Below are 22320 nucleotides of genomic sequence, written 5' to 3' on the forward strand. Positions count from 1 at the left end.
AAAAGAAAAACAAATTTGAACAGCAGTGCATGTATTTTATTGAAACTGTAAAACTATGGTAAATACAATCGAAACTATCGATATTCCTAACTGAAATCAATCCTATTGATCAGAAGCTGATTCAACAATCGATTTATTCACTTTAAGTGCTTACCAATAGCAGTATATCAATATTTCAACTTAGCGTGACACCCCTTATTAAAGGACTCTTTTTAATTACTTTTGTAGAGGTCATCCAGAGAGGCCTGACAGAATTTCTCGGATCTACAACCAGCACATAGAGTGGGGCCTATACGGCCGGTGTTTGCAGGTCCAGGTAGGAGCCATGTGGTCCGGCGGAGAGGTCCCCAGCAATAATCCAGCTGTATAATAATCAAATCTGTACCAGAAAATCCAGTGATTGACATCATGAGCATCGATTATGACACCTGGGATACAATGACATGTACACAACTAGGTCACAGAGCCTAACAACCCCGACCCATTTGGTCAGGCTCGCTGATTTGGTTGATGCATGTCATCTTATCACAATTGCATGGATCGATGCTCATGATGCCAGTCACTGGATGGTCTGGTCCAGACTCAATTATATGCAGACTTTAAGCTGGACTATTACTGAGTGTGACGTTAAACAACAAACAAACAACAAACAAGCAAACAAACCAACAGAACACCTTGCTCAGTTTGTAACAAAGTTCAGTGTTTCCGGTGGCTTTGGAAATTGCCAATCCTGGTGGACTGGCAACTCTAAAAACTACCAGTCACTAGGGCTGGGACAAGTCCAAATTTACTACCCAGGTGCCCACCACCCTGTTACCCGACCCTACTGGGGTACCAGTTGTAGATATTTAGAGATAGGTACAAACTGTCCGATTTGGAAAATGTTGACCTTAGCCCTGGCAAAATGTATTTAGATACACGTGTAAAACAATCTGGTCATGCACACACTGAAGTTTACTGCATGAAGTTATATCTTTATTCAAACATATACTCAACAACAAAAGTTCCTGTGACACCAATATTTTAGTGTATTTTTCAAACAAGTAAAGTTTGGTTTTCAATATTGTAGTACATGTATGGAATCAAGTCACAAAAACGCAACTGCTACAGAAAAGCATGCATTCCATGCAAAAGTTGACCTCTATGCATGCCCAAAGCATTTCACTACCTAAGAATGGGTATAAAAACATGTGCATTAACGGGATTCCATATGCATTGTTTAGCATCGTGCTGACAACAACCACTCAGAAAAACAACAAAATTACGCAATTATTCAACATTACGAAAGCCACGCCTGTCTGAAAATGAGCGTCTGCGAGCCATTGGTTTGCTTGAAGCAGGATCGATTCAACGTGATGTTGCAAGACAATTTAATGTCCACAGAAACACCATTTGGTGTTTATGGCAACGTTGGCAACAGACGAATGCAGTCAGAGACCATCCTTGGAGTGGAAGGCCACGTGTAACCAATAATCGACAAGACAACTGGATTCGAACAACACACCTACCAAAATCGATTCCAGCCAGCAACAGTGACTGCAAGAAGCATCCCTTTGACGAATATCTTCACAAACTGTACGTTGTCGCCTCAGATGTGCAGGGATTGTCGCCAGACGTCCCATTTTGACAGGAAACCACCGTCAAGCACGTCTACAGTGGTGTAGACAGCATCTACGCTGGACTGCCATGCAGTGGGGACAAGTTCTATTCACTGACGGGTCTTGTTTTCACCTCAGCCACAGCAATGGACGGATTCCAGTGTACCGACGTCGAGGTGAACGTTACGTCAATCACTGTGTCATGGAAAAGGATCGGTTCCGTGGCGGCAGCGTTATGGTATGGGGTGGGATTACAGCAAGACAGAGGAGCCGTTTGATAGTGGTAGAGGGAAATCTCAAATTGACAGCGCAACCCCGACGAGATCATCGGCCCTGTTGTTCTACCGTTTTTGCATCATCATGGCCCAGGCATTACCTTTCAACATGACAACGCCCGGCCTCATATTGCTTGACTTGTTCAGGATTCTCTTCATCAAAACATCGTGAATGTCATCCCCTGGCCGGCTCGCTCCCCTGATCTCTAACCAATCGAGCACATGTGGGATGAGATGGATCAAGGCCTTCGACGTCAACCACGTGTTCCACAGACACTCCAGGAACTTCGAAACATGCTCCAGCAGATATGGACAGATATCCCACAGGACCCTGTGCGACGCCTGGTCCATTCCATGAGATGAAGATGTGTTGCTTGCATCGCAACCAGAGGTGGACACACGCTATTGATTTGTAAATTGACATTGTGGCTTGTTCATGTTTTTCATGAAATCACGCATTTTCTGAAGTCAGTATGGCAAATTAAACCATTTGAACACTTACAGGAGTCTTTTATCTGTTGCAAACCGAAATTGTTTCAGATTTGGTAAAAAACATACCTTTGCATTAAATCTTATTCAATGTCACAGGAACTTTTGTTGTTCAGTATATAAAAGACAGAAGGAATGGGTGCATTGTCAGAAAGAAATGGGAACATTAGTGACTTATAGTAACCATAGAGTTTAAGATAATTTTTGTCGTTAAACAAAATATCACGTGACTAACCACGGGTATGGGTAGTCCTGTTGATACCCGGGTCCTACTCAGGACCCACCCGATCCGAGTACCCGAGTTACCCGTCCCAGCCTTACCAGTCACCACTAAATTTTTGTCAGTCCCTACTTTCAACAAATATCGTGTGAAAATTTACTGGTTTTAATTCCTTCAACATCATGTTTAGAGCAGTGATGTCATCTCTGAAGTAACCTTATAAGATCTACACTTCATTCACACAAACGTCTGTCACAAGGTTCTCTCCTTCTTTTTTGAATATTTTGCTACAAATGGATATTTAACCTCAAAGCAATGTGAATGTTATTTCCTTGCACTAAAATTAGACAAGGGCGAAAAAATTGGTAATTACTGGTAAGCGGGAACACTGACAGTTGTTGGTACAGCCTTTGTGATTATGTAAGTTATGGATTCGGAACATCACACTGACATGTTACGTGCTGTAGCTCACCTATCAAGGTTATTGTGGTTCTGTAGCTCACCTATCAAGGTTATTGTGGTTCTGTAGCTCACCTATCAAGATGATTGTGGTTCTGTTTCAATCACTTTATTCAAGGTTCACAAAACACCTAAGGCCTTATTGTACCTGTTCCATTGTGTTGAATACCAAAATCCTGTTTTGGGCGTATTTCAAAGCACATTGTCATCATTCAATCGTATATTGACATCAAAAGTAATTTTACCCAATAAAACCAAGCTATTCCTTTGCTTACAGTCCCGTCTGGCGACAGAAGAGGAGTTGGCAACGGTACACAGGTGAGTGTTGGAGGACACAGGGAGAGATGTCATGTGTCAGAGTACACAGGTGAGATGTCATGTGTCAGAGTACACAGGTGAGATGTCATGTGTCGGAGGACACAGGGAGAGATGTCATGTGTCAGAGTACATAGGTGAGATGTCATGTGTCGGAGGACACAGGGAGAGATGTCATGTGTCAGAGTACACAGGTGAGATGTCATGTGTCGGAGGACACAGGGAGAGATGTCATGTGTCAGAGTACACAGGTGAGATGTCATGTGTCAGAGTACACAGGTGAGATGTCATGTGTCAGAGTACACAGGTGAGATGTCATGTGTCAGAGTACACAGGTGAGATGTCATGTGTCAGAGTACACAGGTGAGATGTCATGTGTCGGAGTACACAGGTGAGATGTCATGTGTCGGAGGACACAGGTGAGATGTCATGTGTCGGAGTACACAGGTGAGATGTCATGTGTCGGAGTACACAGGTGAGATGTCATGTGTCGGAGTACACAGGTGAGATGTCATGTGTCGGAGGACACAGGGAGAGATGTCATGTGTCAGAGTACACAGGTGAGATGTCTGTGAGATGGAGGACACAGGGGAGATGTCATGTGTCGGAGTCCAAAAGTGAGATGTTTTTTGTCAGAGTACAAAGGTGAAAGATGTCAAAGAGATCAAAGAGTACACAGGTGGTTGTTTGACGATTGCTTGCACACTGAATTACACTGAATTATTTTAACAAATTCTCAGACAAGAATCAAAAGGTGGATGTGGGTTGTCAGCTAGGTTTGGATGTGAAGAATGGCTGAGTATACCAAGGTGAGAAAGTTATACTCCCTTCCATGTAGGTTTCTGTGATTCTGATGCCTGGTAACATTGAAGTGGAAGTAGGTTATTGCAACATGCACACTATCAATGTTCTCTCTTCAGTGAGGCGTACATCTCCAAGATAAAGGAAACGCCGGACAAGACCCAGCAGGAACTGGACAATGTCATGGAGTGGAGGATGAACTCTATCTTTGTCTGCAAGGTAAGGCAATCTTTGTCTGTGTTACATGAAGACACTTTGTCTGCAAGGTTAAGGCAATCTTTGTCTGTGTTACATGAAGACACTTTGTCTGCAAGGTGAGGACAATCTTTGTCTGTGTTACATGAAGATACTTTGTCTGCAAGGTAAGGACAATCTTTGTCTGTGTTACATGAAGATACTTTGTCTGCAAGGTGAGGACAATTTTTGTTTGTGTTACATGAAGACACTTTGTCTGCAAGGTGAGGACAATCTTTGTCTGTGTTACATGAAGATACTTTGTCTGCAAGGTGAGGACAATCTTTGTCTGTGTTACATGAAGATACTTTGTCTGCAAGGTGAGGACAATCTTTGTCTGTGTTACATGAAGACACTTTGTCTGCAAGGTAAGGACAATCTTTGTCTGTGTTACATGAAGACACTTTGTCTGCAAGTTGAGGACAATCTTTGTCTGTGTTACATGAAGACACTTTGTCTGCAAGGTGAGGACAATCTTTGTTTGTCACACCAAGACACATTGCCTAGATAGGACATAGGGTCTGTCTGGAGAGTAGAAGGTCGATAATTCAAATCCCCCAGGCCAAGTCATATCAAGTGGCTTGGAGTCAGTATAATGTTTCTGAATGGGATATCCATCTTAATGGGCAGTATAAAACTGGTTTCTTAGTGGGAGAGCACTTCAAAACCAGCATCCTGAACATGGCGTTATCACACGCATCACCTGACCTTTTATAAATCAGTCTTCTGTTGAAGGTTATATTCCTATTTGTTTAGATAAATGTGACAAATGTTTTACAACAAGAGGAATGTAGTTAAGTAAGTAAGTTAAGTAAGGATAAGAATTTATGGATGAACAACTTTATTACAACTAAGAGCGACGTTTCGGTGTAGGTTCTAACACCGTTAACAAGCCAACACCAAAACGTTGCTCTTAGTTGTAATAAAGAAGTTGTTCATCCATAAATTCTTATCCTTACTTAGTACTCCAACTTCTAAATGCCTATCAAAGAAGGAATGTAATTCTTCGTGGGATATGTAAGAGAACTGGTTCAATGTGTGTGTTGTGGTCGGCAACAAAAACAGGCTTTGTTACAGAGCTCCAGATAAGCTGCGTATCTGCGTAAAATACGCATCAGAAATGCAGAAATATGCAGTTAAATAAAATCCAAGCGTATCAAATACGCAACGAACATTACAGATACGCTACAAAAATATAACTTGTGTGTATCATCAAAATATTGTGAAGTAACCCTGCGTATTCGATTAGCAAATCAGCAACTTATTTTGAAAATATAAACAGGCATTCAGCCAACCTTGCCAAACTCCACGATGACAGTTACATCATGATCATTTGCCATCACACTTTCGTGTGGAAGTATCGTGGTATTTTTTAGTCCTGTAAAGCTCTCGAACCCACACAACACCAGTTTGCAGGGACTAGATGAATAGTGTTTTTAAATATTTAACTTAAATACCCACATGTGTAAAAACTAGTGGGTAACAGAAATTTGAATACCCAGATAGAATTACTGATACCCAATGATTTTAAAATGCATGGGTAAAATACCCACAACACCAAAAGCTTATCTGGAGCTCTTGTGTTAGTGACAGAACACATCTGTCCACCAGTGAGACAGTTTTGTCCACTATTTCAGGATACATACCGGTGTGCGCTGCTGTCTTGTGGAAGTGTCCTCAATGTGGTAGACACAGTGCTCTCTGGCAAGGTAAGTCTCCACAGACTCTGTGTTTGACACCACTCTCTCTCTATATATATATTTAAGACAGCTAGGCTATAAATCGCAAAGAACAAAGAAGAACAAAGCCTGGTTTATTTCACAATAAAACATTGTTCTATCATGATGTCATTTCTGGAACAATCTCATTAAAATCAGATCTTAGTTCTTGCTGCCGCTAAACAAAGATCTGAGGACATCCCATTACGGGTCACGTCAGACCGACCTTGCGCAAACTTTGACTGACCAATGGAATGACCAATCCGATGGCAGCTTTCTTGTGCTTTACGGCACTAATTTCAAATTGGCGACTACGCTTCGCAACATATTTTGACGAATTCTCGATTTCAAATTTGAAACTTAAACAAAAGAACATTCTGGAATGGAATAGATGGTGTAGATTGTATGGATTCTATTGTTCGGAATACCCCATGTTAAAGTTTTCGAGGTTGTATGATTAGAAATCACATTCCAACTGTCACTTTCATGATCTGGTAAGCGACGCTCTGATTGGTCGGATGAAAGGTCGGTCTGACGTGACCCCTAATGGGATGTCTTCAGATCTTTGTTTAGCGGTAGCGAGAACTAAGGTCTGATTTTAATGAGATTGTTTCTGGAAATTCAAACATGCGCACTTGATGGCGTTGTTAACAGGACAATGTTTTTTTAGAAGTGTCTTATGAGTTGTTCCCCATAGATGTAGCTGGACAATGCAATAGCCGAACGATTGCACAATACACGGGATAGGTAGGAAAGAACACCTGAAATCTACCATAGATACTATCTAAATGATCTGTTTATCAGTCCTATTGAAGTGTGTGATATGTGATGCAAGCTTTCTTTCTGTTTCAGGCTCAGAATGGTGTTGCTATTGTAAGGTGAGCTGTAACCAAAGGTTTTTATCCAACATGTCTCAATGTCAAACTGTGCAGGATGATATTACAGTCAAAACATGTATTACTTTGTTCGTTGGTTTGTTGTTTAACGCTGCACTCCGCAATATTCCAGGTATATGACAGCGGTCTGTAAATAATCGAGTCTAGATCAGACAGTCCAGTGATTAATGCATCAACCAAGTCAGCGAGCCTGACCATCCGATCCTGTTAGTCGCCTCTAATATAGTCGCCTTTTATGGCAAGCATGGGTTGCTGAAGACCTATTCTACCCGGGATCTTCACGGGTCACATGTTTTACTAAACACAGAGGTAGTGAGTGAATATTTCATGGCTATTTTAGAGATAATTTGTTTGGTTTATCGGTTTCTTAAAATTCCTGGACCCTTGTCGTAAGGAGCGACTAATGGGATCGGGGGGTCAGATGGGTTTTGGCATTGCCGATATTTTGTTCTGCTAGATGCCTTTAAGTACAGATGTGCTGGGGAGGGGAAAAGTGAGTGAGTGAGTGAGTTGGGTTTAACGCCGCTTTTAACAGTATTCCAGTTGTATCACGGCGTGTCAGCTTAATGTGGGAGGAAAGCCCGAAGTAATGCAGGTCTAAGACGTTTACCACTTCGGTGAAACCGACGATCACAGGTATGGTGCTGACAAACCTAGAAACATAATCGGGGTGAACCGGGATTCGAACCCACAATAATAGGTTTCTGGCGTGCCCAAGGGACGCTACTCTGCACAGCGAACCGCGGCGCCTTAGACGACTGGGCCACCCATGCCCCCGTGGAGGGGAATAGCATAAAGGATTCAACTCTTAGCAAAATAGCAACTAAGATGCTGTTGCCCAGTACAAGATATGGACAAGAAACGAAGGGACATTATGTATGAGTGGAAAAGTCCCTCTAGGTTTTAGGGCTCGGACGAGTCCAAATCTACTATCTGGGTACCTGCTGTTGGTGTCAAGAGATTGGGAATAGTTTGACAATAGCCCTGGCAAAATGTATTTCGATACTCATATAAAACGATCTGGTCATGCACACACTGAATTTGACTGAAGTTTTATCTCTATTCAAAGATATAAAGTCAGAAGTAATGCATTCATAGTCAGAAAGAAATGCGAACATTAGTCACTTATAGTGTAATCGTGGAAGTTCTTGATAATTTTTGCCATTAAACAATATATCACGTGACTAACCACGGGTTCGGGTAGTCCTGTGGGTATCCGGGTCCTACTCAGGAACCACCGACCCGAGTACCCAAGCTACCTGTCCCAGCCCTACTAGGTTTGTTTGTTGACACAGACCGCCAGGCCACCATGCGGAGTGTGACAAGGCCATGGGTTTCTGTTTCTTCAACAATGTGGCTGTGGCCGTCAAGTACGCCCAGAACAAGTTCGGTGTCAAGAGGTGAGGATGAGGATATAGAGGAATAATAATTTTGTTGTTGTAATTCCTGCATTCTGATTTGCTGAAAGGCTCACGTGTTATTGAGTACATTTCCCAATTAATGTAAAAAATTAAGCCACGCCCACCAATGCGGGCTACTTTTATAACTACGGAATGTCAGGAAATCCCAATATAACAGTCAAGGGAGTTCCCTTTCTGCTCACGTGTATTGAGACCGAAGGACGAGAAGGAACGAAACAACAAACATGCCTGGTTTTTTACAGCTCGCTTGGGTTCCACAAATTTCATGTTTCGGGTTTCATCTCTAACACACATTTTCCAACTGTGTCTTCCCGTTCTCATGTTTGAATGTTTGAATCTTGCGGTATCTGACCATGTCATTTGAAACAGCCGCCTTCTCCCGGACATATTTGTTCCGGTTCGTTACAGTCTGACTGTTGCAGGTCTTATCGCCTCTTGCCTTGATTGACAGGTTCTATGAACTTTGTTTTGATCTTACTTTGATTAAAAAATATCATGTGAATTTTTTGTGAGAATTCATACAGTTTGCACATCAATATTTTTCGATTCATACCTCAGTGAACCCAAAAAATCCACGATCAGTTTGTACGAAACACGTGTAACTCTCTAATATCTTGTCTATAATGTCAAAGGGCCATCACAAAGAGATTAACTTTAGATTCCTGGCAGACGTTTTATGACAATATGTTCATGTCTGATTTTCATGTCTGATGTGCCATATTTCAGAATCCTCATCCTTGACTGGGACGTCCATCACGGGAACGGCACCCAGCATCAGTTTCAGGATGATCCCAGGTAGCTACGATATATATATCACCCCACTATTATCAACATGTATATTCTCACAATAAGATTTACTTATGTCACTAATAATAATAATAAGTGCATTTATATTGCGCCAGATTCCATTCACCAAGTGGATGCTCATAGCGCTACGCTATTATTACCCCAGTCAATGGATCAGTGAGCACTCAGTTTTCATTCTCAGCTCCCTGGGGAGTATACAACCCACTAATTGGGAATTCTGAGACAAATGTGTGTGATCTGTGTCTTTATTTCTACATTTCATGTTTGAGTTCTCACCACATTCAGACTGAAGATAGTATTTGAGGTTCTAACAATATTTCTTGTTCTGCAGCGTCCTGTTTATATCCTTACATCGCTATGACAACGGTGGGTTTTACCCTGCAAGCGATGACGGCAACTACACAGAAGTCGGCAGTGGTGATGGAACTGGCTACAACATCAACGTGTCGTGGAGCGGGGTACGACATATTGGGGATTCAGTTTGGAACAAAATGTTTCCTTAAAACATACTTTTGTGCAATACATATTTTGGCTTCAGCTGAGGTTTGGGTAGAATCTACTGGATGATACAAAGTCCACATGTAAATGTAACTGTGTTGTTGCTAGGTTACTAGGTACATTATTTACATTATATTCCCCCTATTGGTTTATAAGTGAATACTATGCAGTAACAAAAGTTTAACTTCCGGTCGGGCAGGATGCGTACGCACACGGGACTTTGTGAGTTTTTCAGCGGCTATATGGCCTTTCTGCATTGCATAAAAAATTGGGTTTCATTACCCAGCATCCCGTCCCATGCCATGTCTGCCTTGTGTTTCATGAGCCTTATACACCATGCTAATATAATGCAGGCCATGTTAGTTGAATGGACCTGTGAATATGTGGGGTAGAATAGGTCTTCAGCAACCCATACTTGTCATAAAAGGCAACTAACGGGATCGGGTGGTCAGACTCGCTGACTTGGTTGATACATGTCATCGATCCCAATTGTGTGAATCGATGCTCATGATGTCAATCACCGGATTGTCTGATCCAGACTAAATTATTTACAGACTGCTGTCATAAAGCTGGAATATTGCTGAGTGCGGCGTTAAACAACAAACAAACGACACAAAAATGTTAGCTGAATGAGTATTATTCAAGTATTATCAATCCCTGCTATTTTATTCTCTGAAAAGTTTGACTAGGTCTTGAACTGCCTTGGCTTATATTTTGGTCACCTTGGTAAACAATGTACATGTCTTATGTAGGGAGTTTCTTGTGTATTATCATTCATGAGGTGAGGTGAAATTGGGTTTAACGTCGCGGCCGAGATTATTGCACTTATATAGCGATGTGCATGCACGTGTGTGTGTGTGTGTGGCTGCTTGTACTAGTCCGGACTGATGCCGATTTATAGTGCTAGCCCACTAAGATACCATGCCGCAGTTTAACATGAATACCCCACTCAGACACAGTATACTGACTCTGAGCCGACCAGTCCTTGTTTTAGCCCCTTAATGCCGAGCGCCAGACAGGGTAACAACAAGTACTATCTTTTAATGTCTTTTGGTATGACGCTGCCGGGGATCGAACCCCCGACCTTCTGCTCTCCGGGCGGACGCTCTACCACTAAACCACGGAGGCGGTCTAATCATTCATGACATTTCATGCTGCCAAGATATTGTATTGCCTTATATCAGCATCTGACTGTTATTAAGCTAGTATGTAGTTTCTGTAGTTAAGTTCAATAAATATTATTGCGTCCGACCCGGAGTTGTTTTGATATATACAGAACTAATTAGACTTACCATATTCAACGTAATAAGCACCCAGCTCTAATAAGCGCCCACAGCAATATTTGTTAATATATTGGCTGGTGAACAATCGCAATTAGCACCCCTTCCGATTGATCAATGTACAAAAGACTTATTTATTCACACTCGTGTGTTATATGCACCCTTAATTATGGGCAGTTTAATTCTGGAAAAATATATCTGTCGTATATAAACATTTCAGGCTGTCAGCATAAACCACAAAATTTATCTTTCAACAATTTTTTTTTCACCAAAGTAATATTCTTATAAGAGCCCCCTATGTCTAATTTTGAGAGCGCCCTGGGTGCTTATTATGTCGAATACGGTATTCATTATCACGTTTTCTAATTTGCCAGTAGTTGGATTGGTGCTTTAATCCCATGGGCTTCATTCCAGGGTTTTATGGGGGACTCGGAGTACATCAGCGCCTTTCAGCAGATTGTCATGCCTGTGGCCTATGAGGTGAGTGAGTGAGTGAATGAGTTTGGTTTTACGTCGCTCTTAGCAATATTCCAGCAATATCACGGCGGGGACACCAGAAATGGGCTTCATAAATTGTACCCATGTCGGGAATCAAACCCGGTTGTTCGCCGTAACCACTAGGCTACCCGACCGCCCCCTACAAGGTGAGGTGCAGAGTAGTGGGAAAACTTAAAGTGTAAAAGTTGCTGAAAAAATGAAAGAAATGACATGAAGCATGGTAACCCTGGCAACTGTTTAACAACTGAAACAAATAACAGGGATGTATCTGGTATTCCACAATATACTTGGCAGGTAAATTGAGGGAAAATGGTAGTTGTTTTTTTTTAAAGTTCATATTTTCTTGCACTTGGTTTTTAGTGAAATGCAAGGCACCGTGGCAAAGCTTCATTAGTTATACCTGTATCATAAGGAATTGGGAACTGTTTAATTGCTATGTTGGAATTTGTACCATTTTTGCTTAAAACTTGGGGCTGATATTGGCTTCTGAGCAGGTCTAAGTACCTGAATAAACATGAAAAACGTCCCAGAAACTTGATTGCTGGATGTTGAGAGGTGGCACACTGGTTAGTGTGTTTGCTCACCATGGAAACGGGGATTTGATCCCCATGAATGAATACAGAGTACCTATATTTACAGTGATTCCTGAAGACTTGTGATCTCTTGATTGGTGCTGAAGTACGAATACAACAAATGAATCAAGTACTGATTGATGACTCCATGTCTCTCTTCGCAAACTAGTTATGGGTCTTCACAACTCTCTTGCAGTTTGCTCCCGACCTGGTCCTGGTGTCTGCAGGGTTTGATGCCGCCAGAGGTGACCCCTTGGTAAGTCCATCCTTGCAGACATATTATACAAATAGTTACTCTTGACGAAAACCCCCGGGGTGGTCCAGTTGGACCCCCAAGGTGGTTCGGTCGGACCGCCGAGGTGGTCCGGGCAGACCACGAAAGGGATTGGGTCCTCGGGTCCTTGTCAAGAGTAATCATTCGTTTTGTTATACCAAAATTCACTTCAAAGTTTATGAAGTCTTTAAACTGTCCTATGTTTCATAACAGTAACTTAGCTGCAAATCGTGCAGTGTTTGTATCAGACACCATCTTGTTTTGAAGCAGATGAATCAATTTTCATCACGTGACAGGTCAATACTGATTATGTCAATATTCAGGGTCAGTGTTAGTCACATGATTTTTGGGTCTACATTGAAACGTATTGTTTTGTCATGTGGTACGTATTAGCCAATGGAATTGCGAGATTCTTAATGGAGGTATGACAGTGGTGATTGTGTGATCCTATTAGTAACACCGAGGGTACCAAATCACAATAACATGCATCTGGACCTAGATTTTCAAAATGATCTCCACCCTAAAATTATTGTAAAGTTATCGTAGGGAAATCATAAAATGTCGTAGCCTGTTTTCGAAATTATCATAACCTAAGATATCATAAGAATGTCGTAAATCTAAAATAGTTCAATACCAATTGTGAGTTCATTCTTGCCATAGATATTTTTGAAACAAATTATCTGCCTTACATTCAAACATTGGCATTTCATTTTGTTAAACTGTGTGATTGAAATTGACATTTCGAAAAAACGAAGAACGCATCAAAGATTTCACTTCAGAAATATTGTTAATCGACAAGGTGTTTGCAGGCTATACTAATGACCGTGACCTTATTGATAACTAAGGGGCAGCTAATCTGAGTTCATAATCTAACTGAGAGTGGTTTCCCTTTGTATTCCCCCGGCGAGACCTTGCTCAATGTTATAGTTTTCATTATGGACCCTGATTGATATTTCTCAATGTCTGTCTATAGTCTGGAAGGTAATTTAAGGTACCGACGTTTTCTACAATATCTGAAAAACTATCGGACCTACTCCAGTCAAAGTTGGTATGAGATTATTAAACAGTCATACATAACTGGATATTACATTTAAAGACAATCGGTGAATGAATAAAAAATCTTGTCTATTTAGCTATCACTTTATTTCATCAACAACCAGACCTGTTCGTCACGGTTGGAACGAGCATTCATTGTAACAGCCATCTGCATAATGCTACCCCTGCGTCACAGGGCCATATGACACAGTTGAACCAATCAACTCAACTCGAAAGGTTGCACGGGAATCACGCACGTTGAGACGCCCAACGCTAACACTGTATTCGTGCGTGCGTGATTCCCGATAATCTCATACCAACTTTGACTGGAGTAGGTCCGATAGTTTTTCAGATATTGTAGTAAACGTCGGTACCTTGAATTACCTTCCAGACTATACACGACTCGTTTCTCACATGCTGGAGTCAAACTGACAGGTCAATAATGGAATCGATCTAAGTTTGAATATTGTTTTTTTTCTGCCATGTTGTCCTTCTCTGTAAGACATATTTGTTATAAGCCTGACCATTAGCGAAACATTATATTGGAGGATGCGTTAAATTTCATGACTTGGTGTAATTGTGTGGTTTGCTATGTTGCAGGGAGGGTATGACATCACACCGGCAGGGTATGGTCACATGACACATATGCTTAGTGGGCTGGCCAATGGCAGGGTTGTGGTACTTCTTGAGGTGAGTGGTAGACCGTCAGGAGGATAAGCTCCCCAGTACCTCAGGCTTTTCAGCCAACTGAAGAAGATGGGGTGCCCGTGTCAGTGTCTGTCATCAGCACCACTGTTTGTTTGTTTGTTTGTTTGTTTGTTTGTTTGTTTGTTTGTTTGTTTTTTAACTCCGCACTCAGCAATATTCCAGACATGACGGCGGTCTGTAAATAATCGAGTCTGGACCAGACAATCCAGTGATTGACATCATGAACATCAATCTACGCAATTAGGATATGATGACATGCATCAACCAAGTCAGCGAGTCTGACTACCCAATCCCGTTAGTCGCCTCTTACAACAAACATAGTCATCTTTTACGGCAAGCTTGGGTTGCTGAAGACGTATTCTACCCGGATGTTCATGGGTTTCAGCCCCACCAACATGGGTACAATTACCGGAGTGCCTGGACTATACTCCACTATTTACACAACTGGTGTGCACAATCCAGTTGTGGTCTTAGAGGCCAGGGGTCATGAGGGTGCAACTCATTTTGCAGAGTTGTTTCCCCTTGCTTTGCCAGGATCTGATAATCCCTTCTATTACTAGGGGAGATGATCACTAGTTCCAGTCCCAGTCGCCATCATTCCTGGCTTGTCAGCACCTGTGTGGTAAACATCTAAGATCTGCATGCTGACATGCTGGGATATAACTGAAATACTGTTCTAATAGGCATTAAGGAGAGCATTCTTCAAGGACAGGTGCCCTGTTTCCATATAGCTCCAGGTTGCTAATTAGAGACACTGAAGAATTAATTAACTCTCTGTAAAGCAGGCTGACATAATGATGTTTGTGTGACTTGAATCCAGCTAGCTTGGACTGCCAATGTGCCCAGGCAGTGCACCCCCTTAAACCAAACATCTACCGGTACCCCTTTAAATCAAACACTCTACCATTTTGACCAAACACTCTGACCCTTTAAGCCAAACTCTCTATCCCTTTAAACCAAACATCTACCCTTTAAACCAAACACTCTGCCCTGTTAAACCAAACTCTCTGACCCAACACTCTGTTGCTCTCAGATGACGCCTAGCTATTTAACCGTTTCCATGGAGTTTGATACTTACTGTATAACAATGTTAATTCCAGGGTGGATACAACCTGTACTCCATAGCCGCTTCCATGGCAACATGCACATCTGTGTTGCTAGGAGACCAATGTCCAACCATGCCAGCGCCACAGCCCTGCCAGAAGTAAGTATTACCATTAATAGTGAACTTGTTTAAATATCAACTGAAGACGGTATGTTCCTTTCGACTGACACCTAGCCATTTAATCTGTTACTTTTGTTTATTCAAAAATATTGCTCAAGATGTTATTATTATTCATAAACGTTTCAACTAAAACACCATTCTAAATCATTTAAAGGTGAATTTTGTATGAAGAACGGTCACTGGTATGAGCAGCTATATCTTTATAGTCAATCTTTTATGACAACCAGATGTACCAATACCAGATGTAGATGTACAATATAATTACAACGTTTTTCATCTTATATTTTTTAATATCTGCGAGTACCGGCACATGTCTTGCCGTCCGACTTCGCAGTGTTTTTTGCCTTTCACTTCTTTCACTTATCTGCGGGGCTTATCATTTTCTTCCGTATTTCAATGGTCAAGTTAACACCTCGGCTTATCTACGGGGTCGGCGTATCCGCGGTCAAATACGGTAAATATTACTTACTTATTAGTTAGTACTGATGATCCACCGAATAGTACTCTGTAACTACTGTTATATTTGGGATTACACACTCTTTGTATAGTACAGATTCTAGTACGATTAGATGGATCACTCCGGATAGGACTCAACCCAAAAAGTTCTAGAATCAGTACTTTACAAAGAGAGTTTTGTCCAAGATATAACATTTGTTACATTTGACCACTTTCTAAATGGCATTGTGTATTCATAGCTTTCGGCCATGGGAGCCGTGCCAATTTACACTTGTCAGAGGGGTACACAAAGTATGTGAACTAGACTACCAGTTGTCGGACTTTCTTTTTGTGGAAGCCTCCGTGGCTGAGTGGGTTAGATTGTTGACTTTATGTGCTGGTGATTAGGTGCCTCACTCAGAGACTGTGGGTTCGAATCCCGGATGGGACTGAACCCCAGAAAGTACCAGAATCTGGACTTTACAAAGGGAGTGTAATCCCAAATGGAACTTTTGTTACATTTGACCACTTATTAAAAGGCATCGTCTATTCACAATGGTCCTCTCTTTGATGTTGATTATAAGCTTTGATTTGACTCCCATAACAATATACTGGACCCCAGGGAAACTGTTTTGTGTGCAAACTCTCTCTGTCTGTGAGGTACTTAGAACATACACATGTATGTAGAAAGACAAGAGAATCATTATATATTTCAATGGATTACACTGGAAACCTTCTGTCATTTATATGCAGGATGTGTGCAAGCTCCTTCCCTTGTTATAGTATCTAAGGGGGCACGGTGGCCCAGTCGTCTAAGGCGCCGCGATTCGCTGTGCAGAGTTGCGTCCCTTGGGCACGCCAGAAACCTATGATTGTGGGTTCGAATCCCGGTTCACCCCGATTATGTTTCTAGGTTTGTCAGCACCATACCCGTGCTCGTTGGTTTCACCGAAGTGGTGAACGTCTGAGATCTTCATCACTTCGGGCTTTCCTCCCACATTAAGCTGACACGCCGTGATATAACTGGAATAATGTTAAAAGCAGTGTTAGACCCAACTCACTCGCTATAGTTTCTAAGCTTTTCAGCCACATCAGTAAGAATGACATGGTTTGGGGAGCTTGTGCCCCCCAGCGCCTTGTAATATATGCTGTCATGAGTATATGTCATTTTTAGTTCCAAAAATTAATGGAAAATGTGTTGGTTGATTATTTGATGTTGATGTCTAATTTTATTGTTTTTAAATTGCACTGATTTTATATTTTGAGGTTTAATCATATTTAGAGTCATGTTCCCTGATTATTTTGAGTTTTGTCACCATAGTTACAAATATTTTGTCAAGAGTATGCAACCGTATTGGTAGTATCAAACCAACGTGGTCGGTGGTATTTGTCAAAATGCATGTGGGTTCCTGCATACGTTCTGGTAAAGGAGGGGATTTTACTGCTCATCTACCAACCTGTGTAAAGGGAGAATACTCTTGCCACCATGATACATATTTCTGCCTGTGACCAAATAGGCCTGTGACATTCATTTCAAACCTTATGGTTTAAGAAACATAAAACAAGAAATAGAAGAAACTTTTTCTTCATAACACATTTTAAAAAATTGTTTATAAATTTGTGCAGGTCAAGCAAGACAAACACAGTAAGGATAAGAATTTATGGATGAACAACTTCTTTATTACAATTACAGGGGACGTTTTGGTGTAGGTTCGAACACTGTTATCAAGCAAGTGATTTACAGAGTGTAGTAGGCAAGTATATATACAAGTAGGAGGCAATGTTTATACAGCAGAGTAGATATTGTTATACTGGGCCCACTTGCACAAAGCGATCTTAGCGCTAAAACTATTGTAAGCCTATGTTAAAGTATGGGAGTTACGATCATCTTAGCACTAAGATTGCTTTGTGCAAGTAGGCCCTGGAGTAGAGAAGCCTGTTGTGTACACACAAGGGCAGTGATGACAATCATCAGTGAAGTCAGTCAATCTGTAAATCACTTACTTGATAACAGTGTTAGAACCTACACTGAAACGCGCTCTTAATTGTAATAAAGACGTTGTTCATCCATAAATTCTTATCCTTACTTAGTACTCCACCTTCTAAATGCCTATCACAGAAGACAAACACAGACACAACAAATTCAGAAAGGTGGTCATTTCCCATTGATAAAGGAAATGTTGTAAGGATGGCAAAGGCCAGTAGGTGTATAGTCTGAGTGAGTGAGTGAGTGAGTATGGTTTTACCCTGCTTTTAGCAATATTCCAGCAATATCACGGCGGGGGACACCAGAAATGGGCTTCACACATTGTACCCATGTCGGGAATCGAACCCGGGTCTTCGGCGTGATGAGCGAACGCTTTAACCACTAGGCTACCCGACCGCCCCCAAAATTTCTTGGATCAGGACAGCCTCAAGTTTTGCCAAAGTTGACTGCCTAGTGATGTCAGTTGGAGAGCATCTAGGTGTGTACTTGCAATCACAGAGGCAAATCGCTGAAGTGTGCAATTGTGCTGTTGTGATCTTCAGAACATTGGGAGCATAAGTCATCTGCTGACTAAGACTTGTGAGGACACAACAGCAGCCTTCATTGGCTGACCCAGAGATGACTTTAACATTGTATGCACTGTGAGCTGTCTTCGATGTGGAGTGTCTCGTGTAATACAAAGTGTTTGTTTGTTTGTTTGTTTATTGATTAACGCGCTACAACTTATTGTTATTATTTATTTTTTGGTTATTATTTTTCTTAAATGTCATCAAAAGGTCAAAAGGTCAGTCACAACAGAAAAAACTGCTTGTGGTTCCACTTTCTCAAAAGGTGTTGATGCATTTGTCCTTAAACTTGGGGCCTGTGAAGATCCTGGGTAGAATAGGTCTTCAGCAACCCATGCTTACCGTAAAAGGCGAATATGCTTGTCGTAAGAGGCGACTAACAGGATTGGGTGGTCAGACTTGCTGACTTGGTTGATGCATGTCATCGTATCCAAATTGTGTGGACCGATGCTCAAGATGTCAATCACTGGATTGCTTGGTCCAGACTCTATAGACCACCATCATATAGCTGGAATATTGCTGAGTGCGACGTTGAACAACAAACAAACAAAACATTAAACTTGGTATGCCCCTTCCCTAGGATGAGATTGGTCAAAGGTCAAGGTCAGCATTGTTTTGTTTTTTTAAAACATGGTTAAGTCCTTGTCAAGTTCCTGAGGCAAAGTTACCTCTACATGCATGAAACTCTATATCTGCCTGTGTCCTTGCAAATTGTACCACATGAAATGTTGGTGCCATATTTATCAAAGGTCAAGGTCATCTTTGAGGGTAATGTGAAACATGGCTGTCTCTTTCATTGCCAGTTACTGTTGCACTTGGACAATTTTGACAATCCTAGACTTGAATAAGGTCAACGCCTCGAAGTGATGTTTTGGGACGTAAATGGTGTTTATTTTTAGACTTTAGTTAGGGGTGACAGGGCTGCCTCTGTTTTCGCAAGTACCTGCCATTCCTCTGGTTTCTGTATCGTTTATGAGAGTACAGATTCTGATTTTGGAGGTTCATCAACTGTATCTGAATCTTTAAATCACATACCGTATTCGACGTAATAAGCGACCAGTTCGCTCTCAAAATTACAAATAGGGGGCTCTTATTAGAATGTTATTTGGGTGAAAAAACAGAGTTGAAAGATAAATTTTGTGGTTTATGCTGACAGCTTGAATTGTTTATGTACGACAGATAAATTTTTCCAGAATTAAATGCCCATAATTAAAGGTGCATATATCATGTGTGCGTATTTTATGCGAATAAATAATTCTTATGTACATTGATCAATTGGAAGGGGTCCTAATTGGGATTGTTCACTAGCCAATATCTTAGCAAATGTTGCTGTGGGCGCTTATTAGAGCGGGGTGCTTATTACGCCAAATACGGTAAGTAAAAAAAGCAATAGTTCTCTTTTCAAACATATTTGTATTGATATGTTCACAGTTAACCAACTATCAGTAGCTCTTTCCAAGTGGTATATTATTTCATGACTACCTGATCCCAATCCTAAATTACAATTATTCTCAACAGGAAGAGTTTTACCTTTCAAGGTCAAATGAAATCAAATATGGATTATTTTTCTTCCCATTAATTTTATTTCCGATGTAGATGATAATAGCAATATTAAAGTTGCAATACAAAAGGTTACGATCCAACAGAATCACAACTGGGTGCTTCATGTCAACTGTTTTCAAACATGATTAGGGGTTGAAATGAGATCAACTAGTCATTAGCATTCTATTCTGGAATTGATAACGGTGGGTCACTTCTTGGAACAAGACAGTGGTCCCCATGGGAACCGGGATTAGAGTGAGTGAGTTGGGTTTAACGCTGCTTCTAAAAGTTTCCAGATATATCCACATGTGTCAGCTTAATGTAGCAGAGAAGCCTGCAGTCAGGAGGTCTTAGACGTTTACAACTTTAGTGAAACCCGCAAGCGAGGATATGGTGCTGACGAACCTGGAAACATAATCCGGGCGAACCAGGATTTGACCCCCTACTTCAATAGACATCTGCATTGCATAGTGTCATGACTGTGTTTATTTGATATCATTATAAAAGTGTGCATGTATTGTATTGTTATACACATGCAGGACTTTTGCCAGCTGTTTTCTGACGTAGAGGGGACTGGAGAGATACGCACTCTTTTGTCCTTTTCCCCAGCATTCTGTTACTAAATATCACACGAGGCGGTTAAGTTGGACGATGCAGCTTCCAACTGCGGCATATGACACCCACTACCTGTCACTAGAGGGTGGTAGTGCCGGCTGGAGATTGAAGAACTGGAGTGAGTGAGGGAGGGAGGGAGGGCAGAGTGAGTGAGTGAGTGACAGAGAGGGAGGAGTGGATGAATGAGGGAGGGAGGGAGTGAGTGAGTGAAAGAAAGGAGAGGATGAATGAGAGAGTGAGTGACCAAAGGATGAGTGAGTGACCGAAGGAGGAGTGAGTGACAAGGAGGAGTGAGTGACCGAAGGAGGAGTGAGTGACCGAAGGATGAGTGAGTGACCAAAGGATGAGTGAGTGACCGAAGGATGAGTGAGTGACCAAAGGAGGAGTGAGTGACCGAAGGATGAGTGACCGACCGAAGGATGAGTGAGTGACCAAAGGAGGAGTGAGTGACCGAAGGATGAGTGACCGACCGAAGGATGAGTGAGTGACCGAAGGAGTGAGTGACCGAAGGATGAGTGAGTGACCAAAGGATGAGTGAGTGACCGAAGGATGAGTGAGTGATCGAAGGATGAGTGAGTGATCGAAGGATGAGTGAGTGACCGAAGGAGGAGTGAGTGACCGAAGGAGGAGTGAGTGACCGAAGGAGGAGTGAGTGACCAAAGGATGAGTGAGTGACCGAAGGATGAGTGAGTGACCAAAGGATGAGTGAGTGACCAAAGGATGAGTGAGTGACCGAAGGAGTGAGTGACCGAAGGATGAGTGAGTGACCAAAGGAGGAGTGAGTGACCGAAGGATGAGTGAGTGACCGAAGGATGAGTGAGTGACCAAAGGAGGAGTGAGTGACCAAAGGAGGAGTGAGTGACCAAAGGATGAGTGAGTGACCGAAGGATGAGTGAGTGACCGAAGGATGAGTGAGTGACCAAAGGATGAGTGAGTGACCGAAGGATGAGTGAGTGACCAAAGGATGAGTGAGTGACCAAAGGATGAGTGAGTGACCGAAGGATGAGTGAGTGACCGAAGGATGAGTGAGTGACCAAAGGATGAGTGAGTGACCGAAGGATGAGTGAGTGACTGAAGGATGAGTGAGTGATCGAAGGATGAGTGAGTGACCAAAGGATGAGTGAGTGACCAAAGGATGAGTGAGTGACCGAAGGATGAGTGAGTGACCGAAGGATGAGTGAGTGACCGAAGGATGAGTGAGTGACCAAAGGATGAGTGAGTGATCGAAGGATGAGTGAGTGATCGAAGGATGAGTGAGTGACCAAAGGATGAGTGAGTGATCGAAGGATGAGTGAGTGATCGAAGGATGAGTGAGTGATTAAAGGATGAGTGAGTGACCGAAGGATGAGTGAGTGACCAAAGGATGAGTGAGTGACCGAAGGAGGAGTGAGTGACCGAAGGAGGAGTGAGTGACCGAAGGAGGAGTGAGTGACCGAAGGATGAGTGAGTGACCAAAGGATGAGTGAGTGACCGAAGGATGAGTGAGTGACCGAAGGATGAGTGAGTGACCAAAGGATGAGTGAGTGACCGAAGGATGAGTGAGTGACCGAAGGAGGAGTGAGTGACCAAAGGATGAGTGAGTGACCAAAGGATGAGTGAGTGACCGAAGGAGGAGTGAGTGACCAAAGGATGAGTGAGTGACCGAAGGATGAGTGAGTGACCAAAGGATGAGTGAGTGACCGAAGGATGAGTGAGTGACCAAAGGATGAGTGAGTGACCGAAGGATGAGTGAGTGACCGAAGGATGAGTGAGTGACCAAAGGAGGAGTGAGTGACCAAAGGATGAGTGAGTGACCGAAGGATGAGTGAGTGACCAAAGGATGAGTGAGTGACCGAAGGATGAGTGAGTGACC

At 42.1% G+C, this 22320-nt stretch overlaps 1 protein-coding gene across 1 annotated transcript in view; it reads left to right on the forward strand.

Annotated features, from left to right (window-relative positions):
• The window catches only part of LOC139446734 (histone deacetylase 6-like), a 338991-nt gene that overhangs the window by 33761 nt on the left and 282910 nt on the right, over positions 1 to 22320 (forward strand). The window contains exons 20-31 of the mRNA XM_071228036.1: positions 229 to 316; positions 3319 to 3359; positions 4277 to 4376; positions 6029 to 6100; positions 6962 to 6987; positions 8301 to 8405; positions 9153 to 9221; positions 9565 to 9691; positions 11426 to 11491; positions 12278 to 12337; positions 13991 to 14080; positions 15199 to 15302. Coding sequence (XP_071084137.1) covers positions 229 to 316; positions 3319 to 3359; positions 4277 to 4376; positions 6029 to 6100; positions 6962 to 6987; positions 8301 to 8405; positions 9153 to 9221; positions 9565 to 9691; positions 11426 to 11491; positions 12278 to 12337; positions 13991 to 14080; positions 15199 to 15302 — 948 coding nt within the window. The remainder of the gene's footprint in view (positions 1 to 228; positions 317 to 3318; positions 3360 to 4276; positions 4377 to 6028; positions 6101 to 6961; positions 6988 to 8300; positions 8406 to 9152; positions 9222 to 9564; positions 9692 to 11425; positions 11492 to 12277; positions 12338 to 13990; positions 14081 to 15198; positions 15303 to 22320) is intronic.

Source organism: Haliotis cracherodii, unplaced genomic scaffold, assembly GCF_022045235.1.
Source record: "Haliotis cracherodii isolate W230 unplaced genomic scaffold, xgHalCrac1.p SCAF_6, whole genome shotgun sequence".
Lineage (NCBI taxonomy): Eukaryota > Metazoa > Mollusca > Gastropoda > Lepetellida > Haliotidae > Haliotis > Haliotis cracherodii.